This window comes from Physeter macrocephalus, chromosome 9 (genome assembly GCF_002837175.3).
Source record: "Physeter macrocephalus isolate SW-GA chromosome 9, ASM283717v5, whole genome shotgun sequence".
Lineage (NCBI taxonomy): Eukaryota > Metazoa > Chordata > Mammalia > Artiodactyla > Physeteridae > Physeter > Physeter macrocephalus.
The window spans coordinates 60,668,291-60,681,693 of record NC_041222.1 but is presented as its reverse complement, the minus strand read 5'-3'; the positions used below and the strand labels follow the sequence as shown (position 1 = coordinate 60,681,693).

At 36.5% G+C, this 13,403-nt stretch overlaps 1 protein-coding gene across 1 annotated transcript in view; it reads right to left on the bottom strand.

Annotated features, from left to right (window-relative positions):
• ADAMTSL1 (ADAMTS like 1) overlaps positions 1 to 13,403 on the bottom strand; it is a 475,524-nt gene that overhangs the window by 412,960 nt on the left and 49,161 nt on the right. Inside the window, exon 3 of the mRNA XM_024126824.3 lies at positions 1,186 to 1,231. Within this exon, the coding sequence (XP_023982592.1) occupies positions 1,186 to 1,231 (46 nt within the window). The remainder of the gene's footprint in view (positions 1 to 1,185; positions 1,232 to 13,403) is intronic.

Genomic DNA, 13,403 nt, shown 5'->3' with positions numbered 1-13,403 from the left:
AAACGGAGCTGGAGGAATCAGACTCCCTGACTTCAGACTATACTACAAAGCTACAGTAATCAAGACAATATGGTACTGGCAGAAAAACAGAAACATAGATCAATGGAAAGAGATAGAAAGCCCAGATATAAACCCACACACCCATGGTCAGCTAATCTATGAAAAAGGAGGCAATGATGTACAATGGAGAAAAGACAGTCTCTTCAATAAGTGGTGCTGGGAAAACTGGATAGCTACATGTAAAAGAATGAAATTAGAACACTCCATAACACCGTACACAAAAATAAACTCAAAATGGATTAGAGACCTAAATGTAAGACCAGACACTATAAAACTCTTAGAGGAAAACATAGGAAGAACACTCTTTGACATAAATCACAGAAAGATCTTTTCTGATCCACCTCCTAGAGTAATGGAAATAAAAACAAAAGTAAACAATTGGGACCTAATGAAACTTAAAAGCTTTTGCACAGCAAAGGAAACCATAAACAAGATGAAAAGACAACCCTCAGAATGGCAGAAATTATTTGCAAACGAATCAACGGACAAAGGATTAATCTCCCAAATATATAAATAGCTCATGCAGCTCAATATTAAAAAAACAAACAACCCAATCCAAAAATGGGCAGAAGACCTAAACAGACATTTCTCCAAAGAAGACATACAGATGGCTAAGAAGCACATGAAAAGCTGCTCAACATCACTAATTATTAGAGAAATGCAAATCAAAACTACAGTGAGGTATCACCTCACACGAATGGATAAAGAAGATGTGGTACATATATACAATGGAATATTACTCAGCCATGAAAAGGAATGAAATTGGGTCATTTGTTGAGATGTGGATGGATCTAGAGACACTCATACAGAGTGAAGTAAGTCAGAAAGAGAAAAACAAATATAGTATATTAACGCATATATGTGGAAGCTAGAAAAACGGGACAGATGAACCGGTTTGCAGGGCAGAAATTTAGACACAGATGCAGAGAAGGAACGTATGGACACCAAGGGGGGAAAGCAGTTGGGGGAGTTGGGGAGGGGGTGGGATGAATTGGGAGATTGGGATTGACGTGTTTACACTGATGTGTATAAAATGGATGACTAATAAGAACCTGCTGTATAAAAAAATAAATAAAATAAAATTTAAAAAATACCTTATCACAATCATAGAACCTTAATACTTACCACATTACTGCATGTTCTATATCGGATATTTCTTCCCTCACAGCTCCTAGAAAAAAAAAACAACAACTCATTACTACCTATGAAGGGCCCAAAATTTGAACTGTTGTGTTACAAAAACCATTTCCTCTCAATACCAATATAAAAGCCTCTCTTTTCTTCTGAGTATGCTCTTAGAGGAATTACTTTCAAATGTTAAATTGATCAGATCTAAAGGAGTTGTATACATAAATTGATTTCTCTATGAGGGTTGAAACTAAGCATTCATTTTGCTTCAAAAGTTGTCAAAGTAAGTACTTATAGTGAGTTCTTATTTAATCAAATAGATTTAATGCAAGGTTTTCTGATAAATATCAATATTAAATGAATCCTCTCAATTATCTCTGGTATAAAACTAAAGATAGGTTTCACTAATATGACAGATCTTACATTTAGAATATGATAAAAATTGGACTTAACATTCAACATGGCTTTTAAAATTACACATCTAAGAATATGAAAGTCATAATTCTTAAAGAATTATCTTCATTTCTAAAGTACATCCTCATTGTGGAGGTTTTAGAAAAGAAAGATGACGCAATAGAACAAAAATCCCCCATAGCTGTCTCATCTAAAGATAATCACTATTACTTTGATTTATTAATTTCTTTCTGGTGCAGAGGAAATAACATCACATACAATTTTATAGCTTGCTTTTTTTCCACGTAAAAATTTTTGGAGGTATTTTTCCACACTACTAAATAACTTTAAAGACATCATTTTGAGAGCTACATACTATTCCATCAAATGATATAACTTGTGTAATCATTCTTCCATTTCTTGTCATTTAAGTAGTTTCTAACTTGGGGTTTGATAAGTGATCGTGTGATAAACCATGTCCATGCATATGTTTTATCCAAGTTTCTGACTATGTCTTTAGGAGACATAAGTTTCTAGAAGGGGAATTACAGCACTAAAGGAAATGAACTTTTATAAGGCTCTTGATAAATATTGCCTTGCATTCCATAAAGGTTATACCATTGCATACTCCCACCAGCAATATATGGGAGTTTCCATTTTACTGAACTGTTGTGAACAAAAACAATCAATTTTTTATTAAATGTCCAATGATGACACTTAAGAACAGCAGTACTCTGCTCTTTCAAAATAAGTCACACTTATAAAAAAAACAAGTAAAATGTGAAATTCTGAGAGAATGATCATACTAATAACTAATAGTTATGGAATTCCAGGTATATTTCTAAGTTTGTTATATGTATTAATTTATTTACTCTTCTCAAGAACACTGGGAGACAGGGTACTATCATTATACCCATTTTACAGAAGAGAAAATGGAAGCTTAGGGAGGTTAAGCAACTTGCCAAAATCACGCAACTATTAAGTAGTAGAGCTGAGATTTGAAACCGAGCCATTCAGAGCTTACACTCATAACCATGATGCTTTACTGCTCCCTAATTCACTTATTTGTTCAGCACACGCCCATTGAACTCCTATTATATACTGGGCAATACATTTACTTCTGGGAATACAAAGAAGAATGAGCATGACTTGGTCTTTGCTATTAAGAAAATTATTCATATAATTCAGTGTAAAAAATGCTAGACAGTATTTGTGTTAGGTCTCAAGAATGTCATCAAAAAGAAAATGTCATCTGAAAATACAATTACACAAAGGCTATCTTAGATAGAAAGGTCCCAGGCTTGAAGACTTGACTGTTACCAGATTGACTATATTAATATGCACTCAACAGTAGAATGTAACAAAGGAAAAAAAGGGCTGGCCAGAATCATAGAAAAAAAGGAGAATGGAAGAGATACTAGGTTGCCAGTGCCCAGCCCAGCAATGTCCCAGGCTAAGGGCCAATGAACTTCACGTCCTCCTGATCCCCTTGGCTAGGCTGTTGCTATCACAGTCCAGATGCCTCACACTAACCTAGGTGATGCCAGTGAATTTTTTGCTCATCCCAGAAATATCCCTCATTACAATGCCATGTTGATCAAAGCAATTTGCCAAGAGTGGTCTGTTTTTACATGACTGCTAAGAGGCAGAGGCACTGGTCATGTTGACATGGGAATGGTCCATGTCATGGACAGTTCTACTTTTCACTGTAAGTTAATAAATTGGCATTTTAACTTGAAATATTAACCTCACGGGCCAAGTCACTGCAAGTCCACCTCCAAGAGAAGGATTTGTTCTTGGTGTGATTGCTGAAAAATATCAGGTTTCTGAGTTTAAAAAGATGAGAGCTAGGCTCCAGTTGATGGTAAATTTACAAGGTAATTAATGCTATGACCTGGAGGCCTTTGGTAGCATGCTATGTAGACATCAGTGTTGGCTGAATGTGATATGTTTTTCAATTTTGAAATTCCTACTGCATATGTGACATACTGTAGTGGCTAAGAGTACCCAGTTTGAAAGCAGAACCTTCTTTCTGGAATCCTGATTCCTTAGTTTCTATAACTCAGTTTTGTCATCTGTAAAATGGGATAATATTACTTATCTCCTGGGATTATTATGAGGAGTAACTGAGTTAGTATTTGTGAAGCACTTCAAACAGTGCTTCACACATAGTAAGCATTATATAGACATTTAACAAATAAATTAATTATGTAATAGATGTAAAAATATAATAGATATTAAAAGAGGGTGAAGGATATGTGGAGAAGAAACCATAGGCAAAGGCATAGAGGAATGAAAAGATATGGTGCGTTTGTACATTTTCAAGCAGTTTGGTTGTGTGGTTTTGGGTGTATGTGGGAAACTGAAAGAGATTTTAAAAAGCCTTCTAACCGTGAACTTTGCAATAGGCAGAGGGGAACCACTGAAGGTTTTAAAACAAAGGAGATCCAATGATGACTTCTTGCCTTAAAAAAGTGAACTCTGGCATTAATCATGAAGACCTTAAAATGCTATGTTTTTCACCCTCCTTTTATTTTCTTTTCCTAACCTTATCTCCCTGAAAGGAATAATGGAAACACATCTGAATTAGGAGTTTGACAATCTGAGTCATAGACTTTGCTCTTCCTCTTGTCCTCTCAGGGTTTTTGCTTCCTCATCTGTCAACTGGATATCACTGTATATGGAAATGGCAGTGCCTAAAGTTGTGATCACCAACTGAGATAACTCACAAAAGTTCTATCCAAACGTCAATGGGGTTATTAGATACAATGCTTACTAAAAAAATTAAAAAGCAGAAAAACATCTAGTTCAATAATTTAAATGAGCCTTTTCCCAGATATTTTAAACTATGAATACCTACTACGTATGTTCTAAAAGCATCCTTGAGATGGACCTAGAGATTATCATACTAAGTGAAGTAAGTCAAATAAAGACAAATAGTATATGACAGCACTGATATATGGAATCTAAAAAAAAAATATAATTAAACTTATTTACAAAACAGAAACAGACTCACAAATATAGAAAACAAACTTACGGTTACCAAAGGGGAAAGGTGGGGGAGGACAAATTAGGAGTTTGGGATTAACATATACACACTACTATATATAAAATAGATAAACAACAAGGATTTACTGTATAGCACAGGGAACTATATTCAGTAGCTTGTAATAACCTACAATGGAAAAGAATCTGAAAAAGAATACATATATATAGATAGAGAGATACAGATATATAGATACAGATATCTGAATCACTTTGATGTATGTCTCAAACTAACACAATATTGTAAATCAACTATAGTTCAATAATTTTAAAAAAGCATTCTTGGGTAACAGGAAAAGTAAGTATATAATGTAAAAGACTGAATTAAATGCTTCTCATTCAGCAAAAACAAAACAAAAATAAATGGCGGTGGGGGAGGAGACGGGTTCCCACACTAGGATGGGCCCACCCACAGAGTGGGGATTAGCAGGGACAGGGAGAGACCCTCGGGGGATCAGGGGATCAGAGGGGAATGCGGACAGTGTTTCCCCCACCCACTCTGGCCTGGGGAGCCTACTGAGGTCCCAGGCCTGAACCGTCATCCTCCAGGGCCCCCTCTGGCCATGCTGAGCCTAAGCCCCACCCCGCACCCCAATCCCAGGGCCTTTTCTGGCTGCACAGTTCCTGATCCTCAGCCCCGCCCTCCCTTGCCTACCCCACCGACCACCACCAAGGCCTTATCAGGTTTTTTTTTTTGGCTGTTGTGGTTCTGTTTTGCCTTCTTTTTGTTGTTTCACTTATACTGTTATTTTTTGTAATACATTTTTTATTTTTCTAATTTTATTTTATTTTTATTCTTTGTTATTGTTCTGCTCCTTTTTGTTTGTTGCCTTTCTTTTTTTTTTTTGCCATGCTGCGCAGCTTGTGGAATCTTGGTTTCCAGGCCAGGGGTAGGGCCTGAGCTCCTGTGGTGGGAGCACAGAGTCCAAACCACTGGATTAACAGAGAACCTCAGGCCCCAGGGAATACTGATCAGTGTGAGGTCTCCCAAGGTCCTCATCTGGGCACCAAGACCCCGCTCTACCCAACTGCCTGCAAACTCCAATGCTGGATGCCTCAGGCCAAACAAGCAGTAAGGCAGGAACACAGCCCCACCCATCAAAAAAATGAAACAACAAAAAAATATGTTACAGACGAAGGAGTAAAGATCAAATACAAGACCAAATAAATGAAGAGGAAATAGGCAACCTACCTGAAAAAGAATTCAGAGTAATGATAGTAAAGATGATCCAAAATCTTGGAAGTAGAATGGAGGCACAGATTGAGAAAATACAAGAAATGATTAACAAGGACCTAGAAGAGCTAAAGAACAAGCAAACAGTGAGGATCAGCACAATAGCTGAAATGAAAAATACACTAGAAGGAATCAATAGCAGAATAACTGAAGCAGAAGAACAAATAAGTGAGCTGGAAGACAGAATGGTGAAAATAACTGCTGAGGAGCAGAATAAAGAAAAAAGAGTGAAAAGAAATTATGACAGTCTCAGAGACCTCTGCGACAATATTAAACACACCAACATTCGAATAATAGGGGCCCCAGAAGAAGAATAGAAAGAGAAAGGGTCTGAGAAAATATTTGAAGAGATTATAGTTGAAAACTTCCCTAACATGAAAAGGGAAACAGCCACCCAAGTCCATGAACTGCAGAGTCCCAGGCAGGATAAACTCAAGGAGAAACATGCCAAGACACATATTAATCAAACTAACAAAAATTAAATTCAAAGCAAAATATTAAAAGCAACAAGGTAAAAGCAACAAATAACATACAAGGGGATCCCCATAAGGTTATCACCTGATTTTTCAGCAGAAACTCTGCAGGCCAGAAGGGAGTGGCAGGACATATTTAAAGTGATGAAAGGAAAAAGCCTACAACCAAGATTACTCTACCCAGCAAGGATCTCATTCAGATTCGATGGAGAAATCAAAAGCTTTACAGACAAGCAAAAGCTAAGAGAAATCAGTACCACCAAACCAACTTTACAACAAATGCTAAAGGGACTTCTCTAGGCAGGAAACACAAGAGAAGAAAAAGAACCACAAAAACAAACCCAAAACAATTAACAAAATGGTAATAGGAACATACATATTGATAATTACCTTTAACGTACCTGCATTAAATGCTCCAACCAAAACACACAGACTGGCTGAATGGGTACAAAAACAAGACCTGTCTATACGCTGGCTATAGGAGACCCACTTCAGACCTAGGGACACATACAGACTAAAAGTGAAGGGATGGAAAAAGATATTCCATGAAAATGGAAATCAAAAGAAAGCTGGATTCGCAATACTGACATCAGACAAGATAGCTTTTAAAATAAAGATTGTTACAAGAGACAAAAAAGACACTACATGATGATCAAAGCATCAATCCAAGAAGAAGATAGAACAATAATAAATATTTATACACCCAATATAGGAGCATCTCAATACATAAAGCAAAAGCTAACACCCATAAAAGGGGAAATCTACAGTAACACAGTTAAAGTGGGGGACTTTAACACCCCACTTACACCAATGGACAGAGCATCCAGACAGAAAATAAATAAGGAAACACAGGCTTTAAATGACACATAAGACCAGATAGATTTAACTGATATTTACAGGACTTTCCACCTGAAAGTGGCAGTTCTTCTCACATGCACATGGAACACTCTCCAGGATAGATCACATCTTGGGGCACAAATCAAGCCTCAGAAAATTTAAGAAAATTGAAACTGTATCAAGCACCTTTTCTGACCACAACGCTATGAGATTAGAAATCAATTACAGGAAAAAAAAACCAAAACTGTAAAAAACACAAACACACGGAGGCTAAACAATACACTACTAAATAACCAAGAAACCAATGAAGACATCAAAGAGGAAATTAAAAAATACATAGAAACAAATGACAATGTAAACACAACAACCCAAAACCTATGAGATGCAGAAAAGCAGTTCTAAGAGGGAATTTGGTAGCAATTCAATCTCACCTCAAGAAACAAGAAAAATCTCAAAAAAAAAATCTAACCTTACACTTAAAGGAACTAGAGAAAGAAGATGATGAACAACAGAATAACCCAAGGGAAAGAAATCATAAAGATCAGAGCAGAAATAAATGAAATAGAAACAAGGAAAACAATAGCAAACATAAAACTAAAAGCTGGTTCTTTGAGAAGATAAACAAAATTGATAAACGTTTCGCCAGACTCATCAAGAAAAAAGGGAGAGGACTCAAATCAATAAAATTAGAAATGAAAAAGGAGAAATTACAACTGACACTGCAGAAATACAAAGGATCACAAGAGACTACACAAGCAACTATATGCAAATAAAATGGACAACCTGGAGGAAATGGACAATTCTTGGAAAGGTACAACTTTCCAAGACTGAGCCAGGAAGAATTAGAAAATATAAACAGACCAATCGCAAGTAATGAAATTGAAAGTGTTATCAAAAATCTTCCATGAAATAAAGGTCCAGGACCAGATGGCTTCACAAGTGAATTCTAACAAACATTTTGAGAAGACCTAACACCTATCTTCTCAAACTCTTCCAAAAATATTGCAGAGGGAGGAAAACTGCCAAACTCGCTCTACAAGGCCACCATCACCCTGATACCAAAACCAGACAAAGATATCACAAAAAAGAAAATTACAGACCAATATCACTGATGAACGTAGACACAAAAGTCCTCAACAAAATTCTAGCAAACAGAATCCAACAACACATTAAAAGGATCATACACCATGATCAAGTGGGATTTATCCCAGGGATGCAAGGATTATTCAATATAAGCAAATCAATCAATGTGATAAACCATATTAACAAACTGAAGAATAAAAACCATATGATCATCTCAATAGATGCAGAAAAACCTTTTGACAAAATTCAACACCCATTTATGATACAAACCCTCCAGAAAGTGGGCATAGAGGGAACCTACCTCAACATAATGAAGACCATATATGAGAAACCCACAGTAGACATTGTTCACAATGGTGAAAAACTGAAAGCATTTCCTCTAAGATCAGGAACAAGACAAGGTTGTCCACTCTCACCACTATTATACAACACAGTTTTGGAAGACCTAGCCAAGGCAATCATAGAAGAAAAAGAAATAAAAGGAATCCAAATTGGAAAAGAAGAGGTAAAACTGTCACTGTTTGCAGATGACATGGTACTATACATAGAAAATCCTAAAGATGCCACCAGAAAACTAATAGAATTAATCAATGAATTTGGTAAAGTTGCAGGGTGCAAAATAAATGCACAGAAATCTCTTTCATTCCTTTATACTAACAATGAAAGATCAGAAAGAGAAATTAAGGAAACAATCCCATTTACTATCACAACAAAAAGAATAAAATACCTAGGAATAAATCTACCTAAGGAGTCAAAAGACCTGTATGCAGAAAACTATAAAACAGTGATGAAAGAAGTCAAAGATGACACAAACCGATGGAAAGATATACCATGTTCTTGAATTGGAAGAATCAATATTGTGAAAATGACAATACTACCCAAAGCAATCTACAGATTCATGGCACAAAAACAGAAACATAGATCAATGGAACAGGATAGAAACTCCAGAGATAAATCAACGCACCTATGGTCACATAATCTATGACAAAGGAGGCAAGACTATATAAGGGAGAAAAGATAGTCTCTTCAATAAGTGCTGCTGGGGAAACTGGACAGCTACATGTAAAAGAATGAAATTAGAACACTCCTTAACACCATACACAAAAATAAACTCAAAATGGATTAAAGACCTAAATGTAAGGCCTGACACTATAAAACTCTTAGAGGAAACATAGGAAAAAACACTCTTTGACATAAATCACGGCAAGATCTTTTTTGACCCACCTCTTAGAGTAATGAAAATAAAAACAAAAATACACAAATGGGACCTAATGAAACTTAAGAGCTTTTGCACAGCAAAGGAAAGCATAAAGAAGAAGAAAAGACAACCCTCAGAATTGGAGAAAATATTTGGACTAATTTCCAAAATATATAAACAGCTAATGCAGCTCAGTATAAAAAAAACAAACAATCCAATCAAAAAATGGGTGGAAGACCTAAATAGACATTTCTCCAAAGAAGACATACAGATGGCCAAGAGGCACATGAAAAGATGCTCAACATCACTAATTATTAGAGACTGCAAATCAAAACTACAATGAGGTATCACCTCACACTGCTCAGAATGGCCATCATCAAAACATCTACAAACAATAAATGCTGACCACTGTAAAGCAATTATACTCCAATAAAGATGTTAAAAAAAAACAATAAATGCTGGAGAGAGTGTGGAGAAAAGGGAACCCTATTGCACTTTTGGTGGGAATGTAAATTGATACAGCCACTATGGAGGACAATATGGAGGGTCCTTAAAAAACTAAAACTAGAACTACGGTATGACTCAGCAATCCCATTACTGGGCATATACCCTGAGAAAACCATAATTCCCAAAGACACATGCACCCCATTGTTCATTGCAGCACTACTTACGATAGCCAGGCCATGGGAACAACCTAAATGTCCATCGAGAGAGGAATAGATAAAGAAGATGTGGTACATATACAGAATGGAATATTACTCAGCCATAAAAAAGAACGAAATTGGGTCATTTGTAGAGATGTGGATGGACCTAGAGTCTGTCATACAGAGTGAAGTGCGTCAGAAAGAGAAGAACAAATATCATATAATAATGCATATATGTGGAATCTAAAAAAGTGGTACAGATGAACCTATTTTCAGGGCAGGAATAGAGACACAGACATAGAGAACGGACGTGTGGACACAGCAGTGGAAGGGGAGGTTGGGATGAATTGGGAGATTAGGATTGACATAAACACACTGCCATGTGTAAAACAGATAGCTAGTGGGAACCTGCTGTACAGCACAGGGAGCTCAGCTCGGTGCTCTGTGATGACCTAGACGGGTGGGATGGGGGAGGGGATGGGAGGGAGGTTCAAGAGGGAGGGGATATATGTATACATATAGCTGATTCACTTCGTTGTACAACAGAAACTAACACAACACTGTAAAGCAGCTATACTCACCACCACCACCCACCACAAAAAAAAAGCTGAGCTGGACTTCCGGGGGAGTACCGTCATCCCGAGTCTGTCTGTTACCGCTCATTTGAGATAAGCCTTAAGAAGACTCTCTGATTCCCAGGAAATGTGACTCTTCGTTCCTGCCATCTACAATTTGATGTCTTCAAAAAAAATTCTATCCCACTCACCAGTCTCCCAATCCCAGAGAATCCAAGTTATAAGGGCAATCATAAGGCAGACAGGTACACCCTTTCAATTTGCTGTTCCCACATTGATTTGCTGTCCTTCAAATGCTGGCACTTTTCAAAACTACAAAATCACCCTCATTTTAGATAAATGTATCATATTCTATATAAAGAAGTGTTACTTTCAATCTCAGTTGGACTTTAGCCACTTTTTGATCAGTGGTTCCCGCAGAAATAAAACTATTAAGAAAACAAACAAACACAAAACATAGCAAAGGAAAAAACACTTGCCACCATTTCCAAAGTACATCCTGTAATTGTCTAACACCTAATATTGATTTGCAAATAATTTAATTCTGCTCCTGAGTTAAGTCTTCCCTTCACTGTATTGTATTACTTTTTGAGTGAGAGCTTATTTAATTTGAGTGAAATATGATAGTAAAGTGGTAATGTTTGAGTTTGGAAAAGTCCTTGTTATTAAAAGACACTATCAAATTGTGGACAATAATATTAATACTAATGTCTACTATATATTGAGTGTCTGCTATAGGTATCTGGTCCAGTATTAGGTATTCTGTGCACATTATCTCTAATTTTCCAACAACTGGAAGGCTTTATTATTCCCATTTAATAGATAAGAAAACTGAGGCTGAGAAAGACTAGGAGGCTGAAAGCCATATACCTACTCAGGAAAGAGAGAACCAGGGATTGGAACCCAGGTGTGTCTAACTCTAAAGCATACACAACAACAATAATAATACAAAAGGAACAAGATGTATTCAAGACGTGGAAAATCCTAACACTAGATTAAACCTTGGAGGCTGAGCCTGGGGGTTAACTGCACCTTATTTTCCACACCAGTACATAATCTGCTTCTCAATTCTGGTAAAGCCAGTGAGTAAATGACATCTAGATACACACTGTACGTTGGGAACAACTCCAAGAGAACTACACTCGTCAGTAAAATGTAATGTGAAAGAACTTCGGTACAGAAAAGCTTGTATTTTTTGAAAGTTCAAGTTTGTTAAATCGGAATGTAAATTTTACTTAAGTAACAAAGTGACTTCCACCACAAGGATGGAATAGTCATCCATCCATCCATCCTTGCCAAGCATGAATTTCTTCATTGAAGGCTTTTATGTGGGCATAAAAGCCTCATCTGAGAATTATGCAGTAAAAAACATTTTCTTCTGTTTTTCTAAAAAAATTCTTAAAAAAACAGTTAACATAAAACAGCTGAAAGATTTTCTTCACATTTTAACAAAATAAAATTTCACCTCTGGAAATGAAAACAAACATTAGAAATTTCAGTCCAAATGGTTTCTGAGGAAAGCTATAGGCCACCAGTAACAAAGGATTTAAGCATCTGCTCAATGAAAACTATGAAACAGTTACAGGACTATATTTGGTGAGTTAAATATTATACCAATTAATAAATCAGAAACTGGTTCAAGTATAAAAGAACAAAATATAAATAAAAATATATCTTAAATCAAATTTGTACAGAAATTTCCTTATTTATATCAGCTCTTTACTCCTAACCAGTCATTTATTAATTTTGACTTAGTTCCTTTTCTCAAAAAAGGAAATCACCTCAACATCAAGCTATCATTTGTGAATTATTTTAATTCACTTATAAAGAGATTAGTATAGACTTGAAGCATACTTTATTGGTCTCCAATTAACACATAACAAACCATCCAAACTCTTCCAATACTTAACATCCTGATGTTATCTTAGTTTCTATTACCATAATTTAACAACCTTAGAAGAGATGAATTGCCATGGAAAATTAAAAGCTCTCTTTCCAGGCTTTAGCCATTTGTTGGCTTTTTTCCCCCCGCTTACATAAATCTTTAAAAGAGGAAGGTATATTCGATTCATCTCTCATTAAGAATAAAAAAGGATCTGGTAAAGACATCAATTTAAATTAAAAATTCTTCACATCTCCTCTCTAAGCAAACAGATCCTTCTGGTGGCACAACCAGACTCATCCTTGGTGTTAGTGAACCGTTACAAGAAAATCTGATAAACGTGTATATTAAATGCCAGAGTTCTTAAGGACAATTGCACTTGTGTTAGGCCCATGAAGCTTTGCCTTTGATTTTCAAAAACCGAAGAGTGCTGCTAAGTAAGAACAGGTTACTGTATTTCTCTGAGTAGCTCCTGCCTTTCAAATATGGATTCATATGGGCAAAGAACTTTGAAGTAAGACAGTCCATCTGCTTATCTCTCTCTCTCTCTTTTTGGTCATCCAAAAGGACACTCTGAGCACTTTACAAGAGAACAGACGTAAAACCCTGTCAGCAATTCACGCCAGAAGGACTCTGGGTCCTTTAGACCATGGGTCCGAAAATGACCATGAATTGGACAAGACCAGCAGATTGAGAGCCTCAGCCGGGACTTCACGGAGTATTGGAACACGGTTTTCCTCCTTCACTTCAAGTGAGCCTTTCAGTACTCACGGGAGCCACAGTGCAGGAGGGTGTCCCTAAGGAGCCGGTTAAAATACTTCGTCATTTCTAGGGCTTTTTACAAAGACCTC